The sequence below is a fragment of the Eulemur rufifrons genome, chromosome 9, assembly GCF_041146395.1.
Source record: "Eulemur rufifrons isolate Redbay chromosome 9, OSU_ERuf_1, whole genome shotgun sequence".
Taxonomy (NCBI): Eukaryota; Metazoa; Chordata; class Mammalia; order Primates; family Lemuridae; genus Eulemur; species Eulemur rufifrons.
The window spans coordinates 20025222-20050145 of NC_090991.1; the positions used below are offsets into that span (position 1 = coordinate 20025222).

The window sequence follows — 24924 nt, forward strand, 5'->3', positions numbered from 1 at the left end:
CCTTCTGTTTCCTAGTATTCTTAAGTCATCTCAGGTTTCAAAGGGAAACTAGTTGGCATACAGTGGTATTCAGTATTTATATGTTTTCTTCCCAGGCCTCTGAAGAATGATGGTGGGGTGGGTTCTTCTTTGTAACAGAGGGTATGTGAATATAGCATAATGCTTAGGGGACTTTTTGGGGTGGCTATCAGTGTATAGAATAGATCACTTTCACAATTTGTCTCTTTATTTTCAGACAGAAGCATTAAAATGCGTGGCTCAGGCTAGCAAGAACAGATCACTGGCAGACTTTGAAAAGGTGAGCATGGTATTGGGTTGGTAGGGAATGGGTGGAGGGGAGGGATGTTTAATTTTTAAAATTATAGTTTCACAAGAATTTGCAAAGATATTAATAGTACAGAATGATCCCATGTACTGATCACCCAGTACATTATCAAAACCAGGAAATAGTTAAGCACTTTTGTAACAATGAATCTTGTTCAATTGATATAAATTGTATATCATTTGTATGTAATACTTTTCAGTTTCAAAAAGTTCTTTCTGTCATCCTTTTTTTACTTTGCTTTTTAACAAAAGACCTATTATCTTCATTTTATGGTTGAGGGAACTGCGATTCGGGAGGATGCCCAAAGCCACACAGCTAATGTGTATCAGGGTTTGACTCCAAGCTTAGTGCTTGCTCCATACGGCATAGTCGTAGGTATTCATACCTTCATCTCCAGAAGTGCCAGGTCTGGATAAGTCTTGATGTGCACACTCTGACCAAAAAAAACTTCCTGAGGATCGTGTGTTCCAGGCTTTCTTTGACTCCTGTGCCTTTTGCTTATTGTTTAGGAAGTTTCTAAAAGGAGAGAAACTTCTCTAAGCTTTAGAGTAGGACTTGAATATTCTTTTCTGAACTTGTCTCCTCTTAGTCTGAGTATAATGACCAACTTAACAAAAACAAAATCTATAGCTGGGTGTGATGGCATGCACCTGTAGTTCCAACTGCTCGGGAAGCTGAGGTGGGAGGATCACTTAAGCCCAGGAGTGTGAGGTTACAGTGAGCTGTGATCACGCCACTGCACTCTAGCCTGGGCACCTGAGTGAGACCCTGTCTCTAAAAAAAAAGAAAAAAGAAAACCCTAGATCCAGAAAGGAAAACTTAGTGAGAATGGAGACTAGACCACATGACCTTGACTGTCCCCAAGATTCATCATCTTCCTAGAGGGTTCTTGCCGATTCCTGTGGTCCCTTACTTGGCATGATTTGCCTGCGTCCTTTAACACTTTATAGCACAGCTGACATCAGGCTAGGATATTGAGACCAAAACTAAAAGTAAATAAACCACACACATGAATAAACAGTCTAGATCATTTTATCCCAATGTTTGGGATATTTGATGGGACACTTCTATTTCAAGTAATTCCTTGGAAGAAGGGTTCTGTGATTAGACATTTAGGAAATACTAGGGTAAATAACATTAGAAAAGTGTTTTGTTTTCTCTCACCTGCAGAGCCATACTATGCTACTGATCCTCATCATGCTCCCAAGAGTTAGTTGTGGTATTCAGCATTTCCCATTATCTAACCTTAATATTATTATTATTATTATTTTTTCAATGGAGATCCTATTCTGTGGAATACGTGCTGAGCAATGCTTGTGTAGGTAATTTGGCTTACCAGCGGAGCTGCTCTTAGGGATTAGTGGTTCGAGGTGCTGACATGAGGCTTCCCGAGAGAAAGATGGTCCACCTTTTAGTTCCTGATGCTCCTTTCCTTTTGCTTTCTGTCATCTCCCCAAATATGCCAGAAATTCATTCAACCGTGGTAGTTACAAGGGCCAGCAGACTACTTAGGAAGCTAGGAGTAGCGTGAATTTAAAGTGCTTTTCTGTGCCAATCTCTGTGACTGGCTCTTTTGGCAGGCCCTGACAGATTACCGGGCAGAACTCCGGGATGACCCAATCATCAGCACACACTTGGCCAAGTTATATGATAACTTATTGGAACAGAATCTGATTCGAGTCATTGAACCTTTTTCCCGAGTACAGGTAAGAACTCTCCTGGGGCTCTAATTGTTTCTGGCTAGGCTTCCTCACTGTAGCCACCACCCTTCCCACTCTTGTCCAGAATAAGAACTTTCTTCCAGGGGTGTGCCTGGTGGGCAAGAGACCACCAAGAGCTTTGGCCTCTCTTGATGGGATGAACAAGAGTTGAGGAGAAAGATTTTGTGGGGCAGAGGCGTGCGAGATTGCACATGTTCTGAGTGTGAGGGACAGGAGTCTGCTTGTTGTCTGTAGCAATGAAGGGCAGGCAGATGGGCAGAGCACAAGAGACTTAAGCATGGCCAAGGAGAATCTTGCCCCATAGAGACATTCAGCAGGATTTCAAGAGATACAGCAGTTCTCCTCGTATTCCTCCCTTCTCCTGTTGGAGGCAAAAGTAAAACTTTCAGTGTTGGTGTCTCTCTGCCTTTCCTTTTAGATTGAACACATATCTAGTCTCATCAAACTCTCCAAGGTAAGGAGTCTCGAGGCTGTCTAGGGGGTGGGGATGGGGAAAGGGTGGTATGGAGGGGCTGGCATTTGTACCTGATGAGCCTTTCTAGAAAGCTCCCAGGCTTAGTGGGGAACAGGGGATGTGGGCTCAGAGCTGGAGTTGCATTGTTGCTGTTTTGTTTTCAGTCCATTTGCCTTCTATAAAGCTTTCATGTTGGGGTGATCTCTGGCGAGTGGATACTGGTCCCTTTAATCTTGTGCTTTGATTTTAGGCCGACGTGGAAAGGAAATTATCACAGATGATTCTTGACAAGAAATTTCATGGTGAGTAACAGTCGTACAGGCAAGGGGGCTGCTGGTGGTGATGAGAGGGTTGAGGAGGTTTATCTTTAAAGGAGGTGTTCTCTTTGTTTCTCCTGATGGTTTCCTGGGATCCTGGCCCCTCTTCCCTGAGGATCAGAATGTGTAATAAACATGTACAAATGGAACAGGGAGACAAGTGCTGTTTCCCTTCTTTTCTGGAGAAAGACAACTAGGGAGTGGGCTGCTTCACCAATGCTTTCGTGTCTAATCTCATCTTTTACCTGGGTTGCCCTTGTGTCTCCTGCAGGGATTTTGGACCAGGGGGAGGGTGTCCTGATTATTTTCGATGAACCCCCAGTAGATAAAACTTACGAAGCTGCTCTGGAAACAATTCAGAACATGAGTAAAGTGGTGGATTCCCTCTACAACAAAGCCAAGAAACTGACATAGGTGAGTGCTGGCTCCGGGACCCAGGGCCGGGCAGCACTGTCTTCTGCCTGTCGAGACTGAAAACCTCCTCCTGGTGTCCTCACGGCTTCCCGATTGACACTGCTCTGTCTTCTCTTGCAGAGTTGGATCTGTAGCGGTCATTTGGAGAGTGTGTGTGGCGGGAGAGTGAAACCTTGGGGAAAATGCTAGGAGATTCTTTTTTCTTTTTGTTCTACTTTTCGCTCGGAAAGTTTTTAAATCCTCATTTGGTGCATCTGTATTCCAGCCAATAGGTGTGCCAGTTTTCATGTAATCTTTACTGGCCCAACTTGGGAGTGGGGAAATTGCTTAAAAAAAAAGAAAAAGAAAAAAAAAAAAAGATTATTCTAAATAAAAGGAAAAAGGCTTACACTACCTAAAGCTGTGCTCTCTGCCTCCTGGGAGAGGGCCGCAAAGCCAGGCACCCCACCAACCACGGGGGTCCTAATCCACCTGCTGGGCGTCACCTCTGCTCTTCAGAATTGGGTGTTTGCTGACCATCAAAAGCAATGACTTTTTATTCTGTTTGTACTGAACCAAAACAAACAACTGTGTATAGACTGCTGTTTTCTTTTTTATTTGAAATGAGGCGTTTTCGGTGTTCTTTCCCCTGCCACATGGCCTGTCCGCCCTTCCCTCCCCTCCGACACTGGCTCCAGCAGACTAACCCTAACCGAAGGTCCCGCCGCCGCCGTCACCGTCACCGTCACCACTGCAGCAGCAGCAGCAGCAACACCTGCATAGCTCCGCTCTGACCTGACCTGTGAAGGAATGGGGACAAGGCCAGGAGCCAGTGTCCACCACGGCCACACGGGAGCAGTGTGGGCCCTTAGCCCCCAGGGGGCCTGCTGTGCATGTGGCTTTTTTTTTTTTTAACACAGTAAACTAGATTAGACTGTCAGTGTTTTTATTGCCGTCCCCTCCCTTCCCCTTCCTCTCTCTCAACCAGGAGACCATCACATGTCTCTTCCTTCCTCCTCCTCTCCAGAGGAGTTGGGCTGTCCGAAATCCATCAGCTTCTCCCTCTCCCACTCCTCTCCTGCTATCAGATGGATTTATTCCTTTTTAAACAGTGAACATTGGAAATGAGACTATGGGGTGTGGTTTTCTTTTTTAAAAAAAAAAAAATTTCCTTGTTGGGTTTTCAAGCAACCTCATGTCCCCTTCCCAGGGAGCTTCTTTATTTACCTCTTAGAACTCGAGCAGATGGGAGGTAGAGCACTGTATGTCAGCATGCTTTGTTTTCTGATGCGATTTCATAGCAAGGCTTTAATGCCATTTGGGCAGGTAAGCTTCTGCACCTTTGTTGTGCTTAATATTTTCTTCTCTCATCTCCTCTTTGTCTTTTTTCCTCTCTCCCTCCTGCTGGCCTCTTTTTCTCTTTCTTTACCTTTCTCAGATTATCCTTCCAGGTTTTCGTAATAAATTTATATTTTGTAAAAGGATTTTGTTGTACCAGGTTTTGCATCTTCACTGAATCTGACTGGCTTTTATTTTCCTCTCCAAAATCAGGTTTTTGTTCTTAACATCTTTCCCCATCATGTCCAGTCACTGTTTTGGTTTGGCACCATCAATATCAAATGTACAAACGGTTCTTGCTAACCAACACCAGGTATATCTGATGTTCAGATGAGTTCCAATAAAAATAATTTTTTTTTCAAAAGGCGTCTTTTCTTGAGTGCTGGACAGCTTCTGAGCAAGCCCTAACAGCTCTGTGTAGCCCAGTAATGGCCTAGCCCCCTAGTCTGGCCAAAGCTCTGTTACCTCATTCGCTTAATGGAAGTCCTTTAGCTAAATTTGGGGTGTAAATTTGGTAGGCTTTGGGCAAGAGAGTTGGTCTGTGAAGTCTGAAATAGGAAATGGAGTTCACGTATCTCTGTTTTCCCAAGGCAGCATGGTCCAGCGAGGACGTGGTGGTTTGGGTGTAAGATCCCCGGAGCCTGTTTCCTCATCTACTTGGTGAGGGTGGTGCTTCCTTAGTAGGTGATCGTGATGTGAGGGTCATACGAAGTAAAGCAAGTACAAGTGTCGGGAGTCCTGACATCAGTTGTGGTTTAGTTTCCTTTTGTAATCTTCAAAAGCAGCGATTTTCATATTGCTTCAGACCCCGGGAGTGACTCTTCCGAGTGGCCCTGGGAGGCCCATCAACCCTTCTTCAGTGTGAGCAGTTCAGCCATTTGCAGTTTTTTCTGGGTATTCTACTTGCAGAGTTTTGCTTCTATGAGGGACTTTAAAAAAAATTTGTTTTTTAATTTTTTTTTTTTTTTTTTTGAGACAGAGTCTCACTCTGTTACCCGGGCTAGAGTGCCGTGGCGTCAGCCTAGCTCACAGCAGCCTCAAACTCCTGGGCTCAAGCGATCCTTCTGCCTCAGCCTCCCGAGTAGGTGGGACTACAGGCATGCGCCACCATGGCCGGCTCATTTTTTCTATATCTATTTTTAGTTGTTCAGCTAATTTCTTTCTATTTTTAGTAGAGACGAGGTCTCGCTCTTGCTCAGGCTGGTCTTAAACTCCTGAGCTCAAAGGATCCACCTGCCTCCGCCTCCCAGAGTGCTAATATTACAGGCGTGAGCCACCGCGCCCGGCCTATGAGGGACTTTTAAAAGGTACAAAGAGACCTGCAGCTGGAGCAGAGGGGAGAGAGTTTCCCAAACCCAGGGCAGTCCCGAGGAGCTCAGGGCAGGAGCCTTTTTCTCTTGCTCCCTTTGCAGGTCTTGGTCAGTGACTCCTAGGCCTGCGCTGTCCTGCATGTAGCTGCTGGACGCGTGGCAGAGCCCTTACCTCAGGCTAGCTGGAACTGTGATGCACTGCAAGTAGAAACCAAACCAGACTTCAAAGGCTTAATTAGTGTGAAAAAAAGAATATAAAATATCTCAGTAACTTTTTTATACATGTGATGAAATATTTTGGGTATATTGGGTTAAATAAAATATATTATTAAAATTCACCTGTTTTTACTTTTTAAATGTGGCTACTAGAAAATATTAAATTACCCATGTGGCTTGTGTTTGTGGCTCACGCTATCTTCTCTTGGACAGCGCTGCTCTAGACCTTCAGGAGCAGTAGTTGTGCCCCTGCTTCCTGCGACACCCCCCTCCCCCTTGTGAGCTGAGTCTGGGCACAACTGAGAGGGTCGCAGACCTGGGCCTGGCTCCCTCACCTCGGCTCCCTTACCTCGGCTCCCTTCTGGGCTCCAGCCTTCCCAGTGCCAGCACTGACTTGCGTGTTAATGAGACTCTACTGGCATTGGGAGCAGAGGTCTGGTGCCCTGTTGTGTGCCAGTTATGTAATCTGTGCTGCCCAGAAGGGCCACTAGATGCTGCTCTGTGATCCCTGAAAGAACAAAGGATACTTCCTCGGGAGTCAGGGCTCAGGCTGGCTCTATTTGGAATCCTTCCTGGAAGCTGTAGCTGGCCACGGCCTTGGCCTCCCTTCCTCAGGGTGGGTGGTGTGGGAAGTAGGGCAGGCAGAGGAGGGGACGCTCCTGCTTGTTAGCTGCCCAGCCCAGCAGGCAGCCAGAGATAGGCTATAGGATAAGTAGGCTGATTGATGGGGGTGGGATTTGGAGATCTTCCCTGTAGTTCTCCGATGAAGGCAGAAACAGCCGCGCACCATTCAGCTGGGTCTGCCTTCTGGGTCCTCGATGCTGCCATTTCAGGCAGCTAGATGACTGCCCTTGCTTGCTTGCTTCCCAGCTGGGGCAGTGATGGGAGGTGTGTGGTGCCTTGGTGGGTAGGGGTTCCTGGCAACCCCTTCCCTGGTCACAGCAGTGAATACAGTTAGTTTTGTTTGCCCAGGCTGGCTTCGAACTCCTGGGCTCAAGTGATCCTCCTGCCTCAGCCTCTGAGTAGCTGGGACTACAGGTGCGCACCACTGTGCCTGGTAAGGAGCTCTTTTTGACGGTGCTAGGGAAGGGCTGGCTGGACAAAGGGGAGAGAGGACACTAGGGTGTGGCCCTGCTGGAAAAGGCCCGTGCAAACACATGCTGCTTTGATTCGGGAAAGAGTGGGGTGAGGTGGAGCTTGGTATTCCCACCATGAACTGGAATAGCTAGAATTGAAGTTCAGTTATAGGTAAGAGTGGGCCCGGGTTTTCATAAGGGATGGGTTACAGGCTTAGAAATCTGGGCATATTTTGGGAAATGGAAAGCATTTAACCTTTGCTCAACACTAGAACCTGAAGGGGGCATGACGCATAGAAAAGGCATTGTGGACATGGGGCAACTTGAGCTGATCCTGTCTACTAGGGGGGAAAGAGGCTGGGGTTCGGCTTTGCCTTTGAGAAAAAGGGAGATACTGAGCCAGGGGACCTGTGGGTCCCGACTTCAAGCTTCTTACTGTAAGGGAGTGGAGGGTTGAGGACAGCTCCCTGTGAAGAGCAGGTGGGGTTGTGCATTGAGGAACATGCAGAGGGAGGGCCGCGTTGGGCTAAGAGCCTGTCTCCATCATCTAAGTTACCATAGTAGCTGCTGTGGATGTTCTGAAGGGCTATGGAAGGAGTAGCCCTCTGGGTACAGAGCAGTGCAGTTTCCACCCCCTAAAGCTGTGATTTAACACTATTGACAGAGAAATCTCTGGGTGGTACCTAAAATCTAGCACTACCTTGATGGCAGTATTGTTCTCAATGATACCAGATTCAGCTTCTCCCCCAGGCAGTTGGCAGAGGTGGCACAGGTTGACAGCGGGTTGACAGCCTAGTGTGTTGCCGTGCTCAGGAAATTGGGCGTTACCCTCTTCTTTCGAGCGCCACTCCCCCATTTCTAGGTCCAGAGGTGATAATCTCAATTAAGATATGGCTGGGTCTCCTGTTGCCTAGGTTTGTGGTCAGATTTGAATCAATCTTTAGAATCAAAGTAAAATAAAATCATAAATGCACAGTGGGCTTTGTGAAGGATCTGGATTCAGGTCTATGAGAGAAGTTCTTATTCAGAACCAGAATTTTGCTCAATTTTACCGGCAACCAGTTTTCAAATTATACACGTTTAGAAAATGAAAATCATTTAAATCAGAGGGTCAGAAGGCTGGTTGGTGGTCCAGTTGCTTCAATTTTAATACAACAGAGAAACGGGTGAGTGGAAATTTCGAGGTCCTATTTGTGATGGACTCAGGATTGGCTCCTCATGGCGAGTCTGGGGCTTCAGGCCTTGTACCAGGTGTGGCGTGGAAAGCCAGCCGCTGTCTGCGGAGTGGCCAGAACCTCCAAGCCTCGCTGGCCTGGATTGCTGAGACCTACCTGGGCCGCGGGCATTTGCCCGGGATGAGGGGACGGGAGGCCCCGGAGGGGATGGCACTAGAACCGCACGGCCTGTCCACTCGGGATGCGCGGGCGCTCGGGCGGCCTCAGTAAAGGCATCGCCTCTCCCCGCCCAGGGCCTTCTTCCCCGCGCTCCCTGGCTTCTTTCCCCGGGGTCGCGGCTGTCAAATGGAAGGAGGGAGCTCGGCGCCAAGGCCTCGGTGGAGGGCTTCTTACGCGGCCCGGCGGCAGCTTCAGACCGCCGCGGCCAGGGCGGGTGCGCGGCTGCGAGCGCCCCCGCGGCCGGCAGCTGCGGGAGCCGCGGCGGGAACAAAGGCAGCACGTGTCTGGGCGGGGCGCGGGCGGGGTCGCTCCTCGGCCCCGCCTTCCCCCGCGCGGCCCCGGCCCCGTGGGCTGAGCTCGGCTGCGCCGGCGCCCGCGACTCTCCGCGGCCGGGCTGCTGCTGGGTGGTGTCGCCGGGCGGGCGGCGAGCTGTGCGGGAGGGGGCGGCACCCGAGGGCGGGGCGGGCCCGGCGCCGCGTGGACCTGCCGCCGCCGCCCGAGTCGGGCTCCCAGATGGCGCGCGGCCAGTGAAGGCGCCTCCCGCTCGCCGCCCCGTCCCACCCGCACGGCGCGCGGCTCGGACCGAGGACGCCGGCGGCCGCGGCTTCCCGGCGAGACCAGGCCGCCACGCGCGTCCCCGCGAGGGAGGGCGCCGAGGTGCGCGCCGGGGGCGGGGGCGGGAGCGCGGCGGCGGCGACGGCGAAGGCGGCCGGGCGGGGGCGGGGCCGGCGCCTGCAGAACCTTGGACAGAAGCTCGGAGCCGCCGCCGCCGCCGCCGCCGCCGCCGAGCGCGAGCGCCGCCGAGCGCCGGGACCGCGGCGGCCGAGCCGCGGCGCGCATTGCAGAGGGCGCGGAGCGCAGGAGCCGCCGCCTGCCAGGTAAGTCTGCCTTGGGCGGCCGTCCGCTGCCCGGGAGCGGGGACAGGGGTCGGGGCCGCGCGAGGGGTCGCGGCGGGGGTCCCCGCAGGCTCCGCCGGCGTCCGGCCCCCTCCGGCTGCGCCGCGGGACCGCAGGGCGGCGGCGGGCGGGGGTGCTGCAGTGGCGGCGGCGAGGCTGCGGCGCGGGGCGCGGGCGGGGCGGGAGCCCAGGGAAGGGCCCCGCGGGTCCCGGCCGAGGGGCGCGGCGCGGAGCCCCGCCTGTGCTGAGAACCATCTTGTTTTCCACGCAGATCCGAGGGCAGCACGCGTCCCGGGAGCGCCCCCGCCTCCTCCCCGGGGCCGCCGCAGCCTCGGTGAGCCGGTTTTTCCCTCCGGCCGGCAGGCTGGGCGCGCAGGGGCGTGGGCCCCCGCCCGGCGCGCACAGGCACCATGGGCACGGTGCTGTCGCTGTCCCCCAGCTACCGGAAGGCCACGCTGTTTGAGGATGGCGCGGCCACGGTGGGCCACTACACGGCCGTGCAGAACAGCAAGAACGCCAAGGACAAGAACCTGAAGCGGCACTCCATCATTTCCGTGCTGCCTTGGAAGAGGATCGTGGCCGTGTCGGCCAAGAAGAAGAACTCCAAGAAGGTGCAGCCCAACAGCAGCTATCAGAACAACATCACGCACCTCAACAATGAGAACCTGAAGAAGTCGCTGTCGTGCGCCAACCTGTCCACATTCGCCCAGCCTCCACCGGCCCAGCCGCCCGCACCCCCGGCCAGCCAGCTCTCTGGCTCCCAGACCGGGGTCTCCTCGGTCAAGAAGGCCCCGCACCCTGCTGTCACCTCCGCAGGGACGCCCAAACGGGTCATCGTCCAGGCGTCCACCAGCGAGCTGCTGCGTTGCCTGGGCGAGTTTCTCTGCCGCCGGTGCTACCGCCTGAAGCACCTGTCCCCCACGGACCCCGTGCTCTGGCTGCGCAGTGTGGACCGCTCGTTGCTTCTGCAGGGCTGGCAGGACCAGGGCTTCATCACGCCGGCCAACGTGGTCTTCCTCTACATGCTCTGCAGGGATGTTATCTCCTCCGAGGTGGGCTCGGACCACGAGCTCCAGGCCGTCCTGCTCACCTGCCTGTACCTCTCCTACTCCTACATGGGCAACGAGATCTCTTACCCACTCAAGCCCTTCCTGGTGGAGAGCTGCAAGGAGGCCTTTTGGGACCGTTGCCTCTCTGTCATCAACCTCATGAGCTCCAAGATGCTGCAGATCAACGCTGACCCACACTACTTCACACAGGTGTTCTCTGACCTGAAGAATGAGAGTGGCCAGGAGGACAAGAAGCGGCTCCTTCTAGGGCTCGATCGGTGAGCCCTGTAGCCCGCGCCATGGCTCAAGGATTCAATGCATTTTTAAAAATTTATTACTAAACAGATCAGTTTTGTGTACAGTATGTGTCTAGCAAAGCCACCAAGGGCCTCTCCATTCCCACGTTAATCTCCTTGGGGTTTTTTTCAGCCCTGCCAAGAACTCTGGGCACTTTTGAACTCACAAACCTCGTGCAAAACCCAGAAGACGTATTCAGAACCACTGAGGCCACTGACCTCTCACTTTGGGGAACTCGACTGATGTGCCCCGTCGCCTGTGCCCTTGCTGGATCCAGGGTGGGCAAGGCTGCCTGCTGCTCCTGCAGGGGAGCTGCAGCGGGGCCCCTGGCTGGTTGGCCCAGGGAGGAACTGAGGTTTCTGGTTGGAGGCCCTTTTCCGGCTTCTGCTGTGGGTCGGTCACTGTCCCAGGGACTCCTGGAGCCAGCCGCCCGGACTGAGCCACAGGTGGGATTGGGAGGCAAGGTCTCGATGGCCTGGGACATCTTCAGTCGAGGCGAGGCAAAGCCAGGCAAAGATTGTGTCTGGTCTTTTGACCATGCATGGTCTTGGCTTGCTGTTTGCTTTTTTAGGGAGAGGGAATTTCCTTTAGTGGAGAAATGGAACTCACCCCCTCCCCCTTGCCTGCCGCTCCCACCTGTGTTGGTAGTGTTGGCTAATGAGCTGGTTTGACTCATTAAATTCTCTCATTTTGGGTCCCAGCTAAAGGGGTGGGGTGACGCTGGGGACAACTCCTTTCCTGGAAGAATTTTTCATTTGAATATTGCAGTATAGTCACCCTGTGGCAAATGCCGGGACATCTGCAGGTGCCAGTCAGCAGCAGCCTGCCTTCTGGGCAGGTGGCGGGGGTGCCATGCCTGAGACCAAGCCAGTGCCCCCCTAAGGGCTGAGGCCTCTTGCTGGTGCACATGGCATTTGCCCTGCAGAGCCAGGGGTGGGGGAGGTGATGTCAGGGATTGGGGTGATGTGGTAATGGCATGCCCCCACCCCCACCTCTGTTAATTTAAAGCTGTTTCCAAACAGTTCAGTTTCTTCTGGAGAGGAAGCCTTGCCTTGCAAGGCCAGTGAGACAGCTGGATCTTGGAGACAATTAAAAGATGGGAGTGCAACTCCTGATTGCTTTGGAAGCCTGCTGATTCTACAGCTGATCATTTGCAGCTGCTGGTTTGGGTTCCTACCTTACCCTAGTGGCTGTAAAAACACACGATGTGTACTTTGTCAGTTTTCTTTCTAATTCTCCCACATTGGTGGCTTGGGACTTGGGAGAGGACCAAGAGAAGGGAGCAAGTGTTCTTCCGTGGTCCGTCGCTCTGGCTTTGGAGAACAAAGACCCACATGAAGACATTACAGAGGATTCTCTCTTCCAGCCCCAGGCCCCTTGGGCAGTGCTGGGATGTGGGACTGGGGAGGGGGGGCAGAGTGTCATTTTACATAGGATTAGGTTTTAGGTGGCTACCGATTTCAGCACAAGCACTACTGATAGTCACATAACAAAAGAGAAAGCTGTGAAATTGAGGGCCCGATTTCAGAGGCCTGGAGCAGAACCTTCCGGCCCGCAGTGTTCCCAGAGGTGGGGAAGAAGAGGCCCGCTGGCCGACCGCCCCTCGAGGCCCAGCTCAGCCGTTCCTGGGACTGTCAGATAATCGGATGCGGTGCCGGGAGGACCCTGCGGCTGCCGGCAACGGGCTTCACCGAGGCACCTCTCTGCCAGGCTTCCACACAGCCAGTCTGCTGATCCTGCTGCCACGCGCGACCCGAGGTGGGAGACCCCTGGTGGCTTGGAAGAGGGAGGGTCGGTGCCAAGTCTCAGGAGGAGGGCGCATGTTTGTAGTCACCTTCGGCTGGCTGGACCTGGCCTGGAACTACGCGGTTAAGTTGCAGCCACGGGATTCCAGTTTTGTGTCTGTTTCCTTCTCTCTCCATATTTTTTTATTTTTTGGAGGAGGTGCACCTTTCAGGAGTGGTTTGGGGATGAAGGAAACAACTCTCTAGTCCCCTCAGTGTGAAGCCTGTCGCGTCTCCTCTCTCTCCTTGCACTGGTCATCAGTATTGTGTAAAGGAACAACCGATATACTTGAGTGTGCAAGCAACGAACCCATGTGACATGCTGCTATGAAGACTACTTTTAGAACAACAATAAAAAAAAACTAATCTACAAAAAAACCTTTATTCTTTAATTGTTGCTTTTACAGTGATATTGTGCATGCAAACCAGGAGCATTTTGTGTCTTAAGAAAAATAATCTTAGAACAGATGGCTGTGAAAATTACACCCATGCACAGAACAAGCCACAGGAATAATAGTTCAGGATTTGGTTTTTCTCTTTTAATTGTAAACCTGAAGGGTTGATATATTCTTTCCATGCAGTTATTAGAATTTAGTTTTGTTCCAACAGTTGTTAAAACTTGCAATGAAAAGAAAATGTGCCATTTTTTTCACTCAGAATTATTCATAGCTGTATATTTGAAACTGCTAATTACACACGTGTGCTGTTTGTTGGTTTTTTTAGTGCAATTTCTTCTGTAGCTATTCTTTGACCAAACTGTGGGTATTGTTAATATTAATTTATATTTGTCTCATTTTGTATGTATGTGTAGTGTGTGAGTATGTGTGGTTTATAATCTGACAAAGTCATGAAGCTCAGTTTGGCTGTAATTTAATTCCCCTTCCCTTATTTTTATTTATTTTTGTACTGTGCTGATTCAATAAAATGCACTGACCATCCATTACGTCTTTTTGTGGGCCCATCATTTGTGGGCAGGTTGGGGGCCCCTTTAATAGATGAGTCATGCACTCAGAACATAATTGGATTTGTGTTATATAATGGGGAGGGGAGAGGGACAGAGTTGGGGGAAAGGGATTAACACACTAAGGTGATTAAGGAAGAAGCACAGGTTAAGTCAGCTTTGGTTTAGTGCCCAGACGGGGCGGGGGTAGGCGTTCCCCTAAGGCTCCTTTGGTGGAGTTGGGTGACTGGAACCTCCAGCCAGGGAGGGCCAGGCCCAGCCTGGTGAGAGCTGGCCGAGTGGGTCCTGCAGGGCTCCCAGCCTTGGACTCTCTGTGTGTTGAGGCTGCTGCTCCCATGTGTCCCTGGCCCTGGCTGTGCTCGGTGCTCCCTGCCTAGGGGCTCCCAGGCCAACAGGGGTGGGCTGGTGTCCAAGCCAGTTTAGCTCCGACCAGGTTTCTGAGAAAGAAATCCAGCCCAGGGGCTCCCAGGTAAGCAGCCACCCCGGCACACAATTGTGGCAAGGGTGGGGTCCTACCTGCTGTATCACCAGCAGTCTGTGTCTGTCCTGACTGCCAGCCCAAGGCCCACTAGTGCCACCAGCTTCAGTCTTAGGGGGAGGGTAGTGGGGATGTGGCCCTCCCCAGCCCTGCAGCCCCGAGGTCCAGAGCTGTCCCTGGGTACCAGGAAGGCCGTTCTTGTGCTCAGGTTCTGGCTTGGGCGCTGTGAGTCTTATGATCAAGGCCTTTGCTTTTCTCAAAGCAACTCTCTTGGTCTGAGTCACAGAAGCCACCACTGCCACTGCATGTTCTTTTCTGCCAATGACCACTGACCGGGAAGCACCCTGTGGCTGCAGGGCCCTGCGGCCCCCAGAGGGCCTCACTGCCTCCCCCAGGGAGCTGCTTCCTGCTTTCTCTGTCTCTGGTCCTGCGGCCCCCACACTCCCCTCCCGGCCCCTTTCACTCGGACCACCTACCTGTCCCCAAGCTGCTGCTGGGGGGATCTGAGCCCTTCCTTCATGCCCACCTGCTTTAACGTCAGGAAGCGTGCTCTGCGACCGGAGCCGTGAGCTTCGGGACGGTGGAGGGAAGCGCTGGGCCTCCACTGCCTTGGCCCTTCCTGGCCGCCTCACAGCCTGCTTCTTGGTCACTAATATTTTTGTTCAAAAGCCTCAGACAAATGAGCCTCCATTTTACATTATTTGTGCTTAATTCTCCCATCCTCTGGGATAACAGTTGACATGACATAAACGAAAAGCTCACAACTCTAGTTTTCAGTGACAGAAAAAAGCAGAATGCACACCTTTAAAAATAAGATTTAATGCTTTATTGCTCTTGATGGTAAATCAAAATATGCTTTAGAAATAAAGTTAATTTAATGGAAAATAGGAATATACGCACCAAACCATAAAATTGCATTTAATTAAATCAGGAGAAACACTCATCGCATACAATCACCGTGTCCTCTTCCTTTCCCTCGGCACCCTGGACGCATCGTCACGATCACTCCCTAAATTCCCGATCCCTTGCAGTGGCCACACACCGTGGCTTCTAGTACATCATAAAAAAAGTGCTTGGCCTGTGGCCTTGGCTGGGAGGCCCTGGCGCTGGGGCTGAGGGCCCGAGGCAACATCCAAGGGGCTGGGAAGGACCAAACCCAAACCCTCCTCTCCAGCCTCTGACAGGCAACTCATTTGGCATGATCTATTTTGGTGTGTTTAAAACATACATTTGCATGTGTCTAGTGTAAAGCAACAAGTTTGGAGAAATACGTGGAAAGGAGAGGTGAAGTTCCAGTTAGATGGTTCAACTAGTGTCTACTGGTAATTGGCAAAGCTATGAGCATTGGTAGACGGGGCTGGTGGCACCTCTGGGCCTGCAGACAGGGCTCCCAAGGACAGGATGCCAGCAGGATTCTTTGTTGCAAATTGCACACAGTGCAAATGTCTGCGTGCCCTGGGAAGCAGGGGTGGGGGTGGGCATGAGACCAGGCTGCAGGCGCCTCCCTGGGGGAGGTGCAGGACCTGCACAAGGCACTTGGGTCTGCCGGGTGGTGTTGGGGGGCAGGGCAGGAGTGTCAGGTGGGGGGCAGTGTCTGTGGCAGAAAGTGAAGACTTCAGTACGTCCCTCTGTCGCACCCCTGCCTGCTCCTCCTAGGCCTAGGCTCACCCGCATCCCCTCACGCACGGGGCTGGTTCTGAGCCCCTCTTCCTTCAAGGCTGCAGTCGGGAGGCCTGGGCCGGGAACAGCATGGTCGGCAGCCGGGGCTGGGGGAGGAGGTGGGCTCAGCAAGGCCTCTGGAGCGCGTGTGCTTGGTGGCAAGGGGTCCATGGGCCCAGCCCCGGCAGGGGCTGTGTGGGGCGTGGGGGCGGCGTCCTGGCCTGGCCTGCAGTGCCAGGACCCCACGCTGTCTCTGTTGCTCTGCTTCCTGTCACTGCTGTGTGCTCCGGCCCCGCCCCGTCCTAGTTCTCCAGCGGAGAAGCGAGGTGTTAGAAAGGGAAAGCTGCCAGCCCTGCGTGTTCCCCTCGCCCGGCAGCTCCACTTTCTCACTAGGATTCTTGACACAAGTGTGGTGACAGCAGATATGTGATTAGCAGCCCTGCAAACTGCAAAAATAAGTGTAAGATGGCCACGGGCCGTGGGTTGGGCGAGACGATCCCGGGCACGGGCACACTGCTCTCTCCGGAGCTGTGGGCAGGGGCAGGGTGGGACGCTGGCCTCCCGGCTGGGCATGACTCCTGGCTGAGGGGCTGGGCCCTGCAGGTGCCCCTGCTCACCTGGTGGCTTTGGCTGGCTGCTGGGGGTGGGGTGGGGGAGTCTGCTGAGCTCTGAGACGAGCCTCCCTGAGCAGGGTCCTGAGGGCTGGGTCACCCTGGGGGGCAGGGGTGGCAGGTGGGGTCACGGAGAGTGCAGGGCCGCACCCCCAGCTCACGTCCACCAGGTCTCCCCGACACCCCAAGGGAGCATGTCTTTGGCTGGGAAGCTGCGTCCTGGGCTCTCCCCGCCTGTCCACTTGCAGGGGTCAGCAGCTGGTCACTGGCTCAAGGTGCGCTGACTTGACCTGGCCGTTCCAGGAACACCTGCACCAACTAAGGCACCGGCCGGCTGCCTCTGAGGCGAGCCCGGGGGTCTGGGGTGGGGCACCAGGGTCTTTGGTCTTTTGAGCAGGGGCCGTGGAAAGTCAGGACAGAGGAAGGCAGATACCAAAGGCAGAAAGCCAGGCAGAAACCTCACGGCACAACGGCCTCGGAGGAGAAGCTCCTGCCCGGGCGCGGGCCGGGCCAGCTGCTCTCTAGCGGGCCGAGCGCGGCGGCCGCAGTCAGACCGGGCCCAGGCTGCGGGCTCCGGGCCAGGCCTCCCGCGGCGGCCTCAGTTCCCGGGCACGCTCAGGATGAAGCCTGAGCGGTTCTTGGTGAAGTCGGGCTCCGGCTGGTTGAGCCGAGTCTCCACGGAGACGGTGCACTTCTTCCCGTGCAGGCTGCACTGCACCGGGTTGGTGACGTTCACTTGAAGGTGGCGCTTCTCACTGAAAGAACCGAAAAGACAGAGACCAGAGGGGCAGTTAGCAGGCGGGTTAGAGTGGGGGTGACTTCCCTGGCCACCCCCGGCCGCCATGGGCCAGTCCCGCCGCTGTCCTCACAGGAGCCCGAGAGGGCGAGGCACGGAGAGACGGTGCAAGGCAGCAGGGACCGCCGTCCTCGCACTGCGCACCCAGCGCCCAGCGGGACCAGGAGGGACTTGGGGTCGGACCACAAGCCACCAGGTCTGGCTGAGGCTGTGAGCTGAGTCCCTGGAGCTGTAGGGGTCCCACGTGACTTTGACTCGTGACTACTCATCAGCCGTGGGGAGGCCTGGGGGCCTCTGCGCAGGCGTAATGGAGACTCCCCGCCTCTCCCTGGTAGGGCAGTGTCTTCCACGAGTCCCGCTGGCTCAACCCTGCCTGTCACGGAGTCCAGGTCCCCGGAGGCCTGAGGAGGCTGCTTTCATTCTGGGGGCTGGGGCCGTGGCTCGGCTTTGGCACAGAGCCTGGGGCGCTCTGCGGACGGTCCCCACCACGCTGCCAGCTGCGGGACCGGGCAGGTCGGCGGTGCTCACACCCGGCAGCCTGGCGGAGCCGTGCAGTGGGCGCCGACGCCGTCCCGGCCTGCGGGCAGCGTGCCGGAGGCCTCAGCCGGGGCTTCCTCGCCCCGGTGGGGAGGCTGAGTGGGGGCGCTGTCGCGCTCGACCTGCTGAGTAGAGACGAACCCTTTCCTCCAGCTCCTCACACCGCACTGAGTACCCTTGAGAAGCTGCTGCTTATTTTAAAAGCTGAGAAACTTGTCGAAATAGGCTGGCACCTAACGTTTGCTCTTACATGCCAGCGCAGTCCCACGCGCTGTACCCTGGCTTGTGCCTTGCCAGCTTTCTTGGAGCTGGGGGGGAGAGGAGAAAGGAGGAAGGCCTGGTGGCCGCAGGATGGGCTGGCTCTGCTCCACTTGCCTATGCCCTGGGGCTTCCTCCCTCACACTTGGTGCTGTGTTGGGGCGTGGACAGGCCAGGTCCCCTTGAACGCTCTGCTGGAATCGCTGGGCTAATACTGCCCTTAGCGCTGAGCACGAATGCCAAGCAGCCGTGTCCACATGCAGGGGCAGGGGCCAGGGCAGGGGCCGGGGCCAGGGCAGGGGCAGGGCCAAGGCTGGCACACACTGAGCTTCTGCCCAGACAGACAAGCTTTCGCTGGGCCGATGGGAGAGTGACGCACTCTCTAAGCACTGGCCGGCCTGGGAGGCTCTGCCGCTCGGATGCTGAGGCCACTCGTCAGGCTGCACGTGCAGTGGCTCCACGGGGTCAGTGTGCTGAGAACACGCGGGCTCCACTGCAGCACCCGACCCAGGGCGTGCTTTCCACGGACATCCCACAGTAGGCCCCAACGTTTGGGAAGTAATTTGAGGTGTTCTTAGGGGCCCTTCTCATAGCTGCTTTGCACCTGCTTTCTCAGTAACCTTGCTGGAGAGGTGGAAAATGGACACAGGAAGAGACCCGTGGTTATTGCTTGTGGGCATTAGGTATCTAATACTTAATGTCTTGTCAGTAGCGGCTAAAATCTTGGCTTAGACGGCTATTTTTACCCGGACTTGCACATAAAAATAGCAGAGTCCATCAGAGGCAGTGACTCAGGCCGTCTTCATTCCTGCAGGAGCCAGGGCTGCTCGATGGGGAGGCAGACAGGCAGCCCCTGCCTACGGCTCTTGTCCGGCCTCATCCCAGGGCCAGGCTCAGGCGGCCTCCCTGCCGTCAACCTGGTATGGCTTTTGGGTCCCTCCCTGCTGGACTCACGTCCCCTGGGAGCCTCCCTGGAGGAGTCTCTCTCCTGACCCGGGAGAGCCTCACGGTGCCCTCCCCTCGCACACTGCTGGGAGTCGGGGGTCTACCCCGCCCCTTCTCCTGTGGAGCCTGGCATGGTGACATGCTCACAGGGGGTTCTAGAATCACCTGGTGACTCAGGGTCTTAGGGAGTGGGCTCTAAATGGGCCATATTCCAATTCAGCTTGGAAAAACTAACAGAAAGAGAGAAAATGGGAAGCATCAGTTGCCCTCACCCTCCTGCTCCGGTGTTCACAAAGTTGGGGCACACTCCTCTCAGTGGGGGCCCCCTGGCTGTGCTCCCCTTCCCAGACACTGTGTCCCCCTCTGCTTGCCCCGGACTCAGCTCACTCAGGGCCAGCGGAGTGGCGCTGCCTCTGCCCTGCCCCGCGTTTGGGCCTGTATGTCTCCAGTGTCTGCCCTGCAGTCTGGACACGGGGGCTCGGGCTGGTCGGACAACGGAGCAAACAGCTGCTGTGGAGCCCTTCTGGGGGCTGCAGGATAAAAAAAGCAGCAGAGGCCACTGCTCCAGATCCTTCTCCCCACCGCGGGCTGGGCTGCAAGCTCCTCTCCCTGCCCCTGCGCCGGCCCAGTCCGTGAGCGCGGTGGAGGGCGCACTGGCTGGGGGAGGAAGCTGGCAGGAGATGGGCGGGAGGAGGAGGAACAGTCCCTTCCTCAGGAGCTTCCAGCAGAGGGAAGAGCAGAACTGTGCTCCAGAAGGTCCGAGCAGATAACACACAGTCAACACCGCTTAGACTGAGGCTGGCTCTGCTCCCCTCCCCAGGCCACCACTCTGCTGACGTAAGGTTCCCCTTGGGTAGCAAGAAGGAAAGCAGGAGTTGGGTGCTGGGTTCTCTGGATTCTTGTGCACTGCAGAAGCGATGAGCTCTGGGCCCCTTCCTTCTCCCTGTCCTAGCTCTCCTGTGCCAGCCCTGCAGCTGCTGGGTCCCCTCCCTGGTGGTGTGTACTGTCCTAGGCCAGCTGGTTGTTTGTCCTCTCCTTCCCACAGGCAATGCTGGCTCTCCGGCATTCCACATACAGGCCCAGCCCACAGGGCTTGGTGGCACGGGTGTCCTAGTAACCCTTCTCTCCAGGTGGAGGAGCCCAGGGTGGCAGGAGACTCCCAAGGTACTGACATGCTCCGACGGGCCTGCCACCATGTCTCTCAGCCACGTGTCTGAGCCTGCCCTCTGTCCTGGACCACAGGTATTGGTCCGCGGCAAACATCCAATTCCCACCTCCCAGCAGTATCCCTCAGCTGAACAAGAGCCAATCAGAGATACGTTAGGAAAGAAAAGGTGGCATTTAGTGGGGGTCCCCATACTCCCCCCCAGGACTTCTGCGTGGAGTTTCCTAAGCCCACTTGAGATCTCTCCTGGTTCCTTTGAGGTCTTAATACAAGAGCAGGGGCATAGGGCGGGAGGGTCTGCATTCCGTCCTGGCTCTGCTGGCTTACTGGCCTCGTGCCCTTGTCCCAGTCACTCAGACCTCTGTGAGTCTGTCTTTTACCACTGTCAAATGCGCATAATAAACACATGTTTCACAGGTGAAGGCAAATGGAGCAAATAATTTCACCCACTCATCAATACGGCCATCCGCCCTCCACGCACTCGCTCCCGGCAGGCACTGGAAATACAGAAACCAGCGTGTGGCCAGAGAGAGGGGCCTCTCCTGAGCCTCGGCAGGCTGCCTGTCCTCACGGGGTTTGCAGTCTGGGAGTAACGCATGTGGGTGCTTTGAAAGATGTGAAATCCTGTGTGTGTGGGGCTTACACTATTATTTTGCTTCACAGAAGGAATTTTCTCTCCTTTCTCAGGCAAGTGCTAAGAACCTCCAAAAGAGATGGATCAGGAGAGCTATTGCTACGGAATCAGTTTCTGTTCTTTACACATTTTAGCATAGTTCATGAAACCATATGAATGTTTCTGTTTTGAATATTTCCTTCCTGAATGTTTTACTTCCTTGGGGGTGGATTCTAATCCTATGTTTAAATCCTCCAAGTTTAATGGAGCATTCGTGCCACATGTACTGGGCTCCACTTCCAGGATGCCTCACGGGGGCTCATACACGGTGCTCTGCACACGGGCTGCTCCCCTCCCCAGGTGCTCACGCGGCCCCAGCCTGGCCGCTGGCTCTGGACTCTCAGGGCCGGCGGAAGGGTGCAGGCCTTAGTCCGTCTGCTCAGCACACTGCTTTCTCCCAGCAACACAACTTTGCCTACTCACCCATCGACTTCGCACACTCACTGCAGCCTCCTAAGTGAGGAAGGCGATGGGCTGACTGGTCAAGGTCCTCTTAGGACTGAAAACTGCCCACTCCATGGAGTTCATTTCAAAGGGAAAGTGGCCAGACAGCCTGTGAACTGGCGGGGCCCCGTGGGGAGGCCTCAGCAAAGAGATTCCCTATTTTCCACAGTAAGTGACAGTATATGCTTCTTTCCTTGGAGCAGCCCTGATCGCACCTGGCCTGACTCCCAGCCTGTCTGCGTGGGGCTGCTGTGAGGTCTGGGCAGAAGAGAGGGTTGAGTTCATAACAGAACAACAAGGGCAGGAAGAAGAACCAGTCTTGTGTTCTGGAGTTTGGCTGAGCAACACCCAGCTGGCGCCATCTATAATACGGACTGCCATTGACAGACAACAAAGAAAACACGGGTTGAGTTTGGTGGTTCCGGAATAAGTTAAACATAGAATTATCACATGACCCAGCAATTCCACTCCTGGATATGTACCCAAAAAGAACTGAAAACAGATGTGCAAACAAAAACCTGTGCATGAATGTTCCTAGTGGCACTATTTGCAAAAGGCAGAAACCACCCAAGCATCCGTCAATGGACAAATGGATAAACAAAACGTGGTACGTCCATTCAATGGAATGTTATTCAATAGAATATTAACTAGCAATAAAAAGGAAGCAAGTACTGATACATACTACAACATGATGAACCTTGAAAACATCATGCTAAGTGAAAGAAGCCAATATATTGTAAACTTCTATTTATATGAAATATGCAGAACAGGCAAACCCATGGAGACAGGAAACAGATTAGTGGTTGCCAGGGGCGGTGGGGTCGTGGAGGGACGGCTTAGAGGGAGTGTGGTCTCCTTCTGAGGTGAGGAAGATATTCTGGAACCAGTTAGAAATGATGCCTGCACAACATTGTGAATGTACCACATGTGGCCAACGGTAAATTTTATGTTTTGTGTATTTTACCACAATAATTTCTTAAAAAGTAGATTGATCTAAGGAAAAATAAGAACTTGCCCTGAAACCATTTTTTTCTCTCCCAGTTTTAAGTTCAGGCCAAATTATTTTAAGAGCGGCAAGAGATTTCTCGTGGCTGTCTGGAGGCAGAGCAGCAGCAGGACCCGACCAAGGAGGCGCTCAGGGCTCAGTGACTTGGCTCCTGCCGGAGCTTCACCACGCTTTGGAAACCCTCCCAGAGCCAGACTTCCTTCCTTATCGTTTACAGGAAAGGAAACAAATATCATAGATGGAGGCAGCGCCTCCCCCTGAGGGTGCGCCAGGCCGAACGACAGCTGCCGGGAGGCCGGCTGCCCGGCTCTCGTTATTCCCTTGCAGGATTCAGCGCCTCAGCAAACTGTGGAATTCGGGGGCTTTCATCTTGTTTCATCTGTTCCAACCATCATTGCAGGCAAATGGCCTTTATCAAATTACTTTCCTTCATTTTTCACTTAGACTCTTGCTCATTAGAGAAACCCTCAGGAAGTGCAAGACTCGATCGATGTGAACAAACACGGTCCCAGTGCTCGCCGTGCATTTACAGGCCCTGCCACAAAGGGGGACGATGCAAGTCTGTCCGGGAGCTGAATCAGCCCAGAGGACATCCCCTCCTGTCCAGACCCCTGGGCAGCTGGGCAGCGCAGGGCTCTAGGCCCTGGGAAGTCGCAGGTAGCCGAGATCGGGAGACTCTCACCGGCTCACACGGCCCAGGCAGGACTCGAGGAGACCAGCGAGCCACCTTCTCTGCCCAGGGGCATTCCGGGGGCAGCTGCTGGGAGGGGGTGTCCTGGTTCTGACATGCACTTTAAGGGGAAACGCAGTAGAAGTGGGGTGCACAGCAGCTTGCTGAGGGTGTTCTCTGGGGAACAGCAAGGCTGCCTGAGGATACTGAGAGGCTAATGTAATGTTCTCTCGTGTTTGGTCACAGGATGTGGCAGGAGGAACCTTGCCTTGCGTGAAGCACAGGCAGGTAGTAAACAGAAGCGTTTCAAAGTGAGGATGAGTGCATTAAGTGCTTCATGGTAAACCCCACAGTCACATTAGGCCGTTTCCACTGGGAGGTCTCCGGGACATAAACATGTGCTCTCTGGCTCTCGCTGAGGACAATGGCTACTGATCGTGGGGTCCAGAGAGCACGTCCGCATCTGCTCACCCGCATTTTACTTCCTCCAAGATGCAAGTCCCCGTGCTGAGTCAAACCACAGAGGGCATCTCTTTCAAAATCTCGCTTTAGGAAGTGCTACTTCTGTTTCTGTCAGGGTCGAATGGACACTTTTACCGCAGTCACCGATAAGGTGAGGCTGTGAGCTCAGGCCCAGGCAAGCCCCAGAGGGGTTGCATTGTGCTTCCTGCTCTGTGGAGTCCTTTCCGGGCCTGCAGCTGGTGAGGGATGGGGCAAAACTATTTTTATTTAGAAAATAGCACTTCTTTTCTCTTGTCATGAAATAGCTGGGTGACGTCTGAATGCCACTGCCAGCCAGTACGCCAACACCTCGCCAGAGCCTGGCATCTGCCTCCACCACAGCGCTGGCACCACACTGGCTCCCAGCGGGCCCGATCTGGGCTTACCCGACTGTGTCCCCACACTACTCCGGTGCCTGTGGCCTGGGACACCCTTCCCCCATGGCTCTCTGTGCCCAGAGGGACCACAGACACCCATTCCTCCCCGGCCTGCTCCAGCTCTCTTGACAGCTACGCACTGAGCGCCGCCGGTGGGCGGGGTGCTGTCTGGAGAAAGAGGAACACAGAGCGGCAGGATGCAGGCCCCGAGCTAGGACACCCATCCCAGGGGGGAGACGGGCACATCTCAGCACCCTGCAATAAGCAGGGGACGCACAGGGGAGGGCCACGTGGCCCTGGGTGGCTGAGGTGGGCTTCCGAGAAGAGGTAACACCCAGATCGATACCTCAAGAATAAACAGGACTCCTGCAGGAGCTTTTTTTTGGTCTTTGTTTTGTTTTCCTGTGCTTTAAATACTGCTTTGTCTTCAGCCCTTTTCATTTTATGCATTATTTCATAGTGGCATCACCTATGCCTGTGATTTCAGTGACAGACAATGACCCAGTCAGTGTCCCCTATCCTAGCTTGAGGTCCAAGCACATATTTTCAGCCACCTTCTAGACAAATCCCCTGAATGCTCCTCAGACAGCTGGGCCTTCATATGTCCAACACTGAGCTCATCCTCTTGGCCCCTTCCCCAAAGCTGCTTCCTCCTCTAGTCACGCACGTGCAGCGAGAGCAGCATCCGTGCCCAGCCGCAGGCAGGGGCCGGAGAGCCGGGAGTCAGCCCAGCTCCTCCTCCTCCGCAGCCCACACGGCGTCCCTGAGTTCCAATGATGCACTTTCGTCTCTCTCCACGGCCACAGCCACAGCCTAGAACCTCATCTCTCTTCGCTGGCTACTCCTGTCGCCCTAATGGTTTCTCCACCTCCCTCTGCCCCATACCCTGGGTGGAAGCACATCCTCCACGTGGTCATCAGAGAGGGATTTTAAAGGCAGAAAAAGATCCTGCCGCTGCCCTGCTGACCCTTTTTCAGTCATGCTTGGAGCTTTCGAGAACTGAGAACTGCCTGCCCCGGTGACCACCCTCAGGCTGAGCTGGGTCGCCATGGGTGGGCCTCTGCCCTCTCACAGCTCTGAGCAGGGGGCTCTGCTGTGCTGGCTCCGGCAGCAGGGACGGGCCGGCAAGCCTGACTCATGCAAGCCTCTGGAAGTGCTGAATACAATTCCACAGAGAGGATATTTAGCATCAAAGTGGAGGCTAAAGGAAAGGAAGGGTGACCTCCAGGTATCGGAGGAAGGAGGGAGGTGCAGCCAGCGTGGGAGGAAGGCC

The 24924-nt window shown here is 54.5% G+C and overlaps 3 protein-coding genes across 3 annotated transcripts in view; 2 read left to right on the top strand and 1 right to left on the bottom strand.

Moving 5' to 3' along the window:
* PSMD11 (proteasome 26S subunit, non-ATPase 11) overlaps positions 1 to 4873 on the top strand; it is a 29036-nt gene extending 24163 nt beyond the window's left edge. Inside the window, exons 9-14 of the mRNA XM_069481009.1 lie at positions 236 to 298; positions 1906 to 2031; positions 2465 to 2500; positions 2751 to 2802; positions 3089 to 3231; positions 3352 to 4873. Of these exons, the coding sequence (XP_069337110.1) occupies positions 236 to 298; positions 1906 to 2031; positions 2465 to 2500; positions 2751 to 2802; positions 3089 to 3231 (420 nt within the window). The 3' untranslated portion in view covers positions 3352 to 4873. The remainder of the gene's footprint in view (positions 1 to 235; positions 299 to 1905; positions 2032 to 2464; positions 2501 to 2750; positions 2803 to 3088; positions 3232 to 3351) is intronic.
* A 4977-nt stretch (positions 4874 to 9850) lies between these two features.
* Positions 9851 to 10771, top strand: CDK5R1 (cyclin dependent kinase 5 regulatory subunit 1). Its single transcript, XM_069481010.1, has one exon. The coding sequence runs from the start codon at positions 9851 to 9853 to the stop codon at positions 10769 to 10771; it is 921 nt and encodes a 306-aa protein (XP_069337111.1).
* Positions 10772 to 14861: 4090 nt separating this feature from the next.
* MYO1D (myosin ID) overlaps positions 14862 to 24924 on the bottom strand; it is a 324487-nt gene continuing 314424 nt past the window's right edge. The window contains exon 22 of the mRNA XM_069482282.1: positions 14862 to 17034. Within this exon, the coding sequence (XP_069338383.1) occupies positions 16878 to 17034 (157 nt within the window). The 3' untranslated portion in view covers positions 14862 to 16877. The remainder of the gene's footprint in view (positions 17035 to 24924) is intronic.

Excerpts from the sequence above, each read along its gene's own strand:
- CDK5R1 (XM_069481010.1), top strand. The coding sequence starts at position 9,851 with ATGGGCACGGTGCTGTCGCTGTCCCCCAGCTACCGGAAGGCCACGCTG.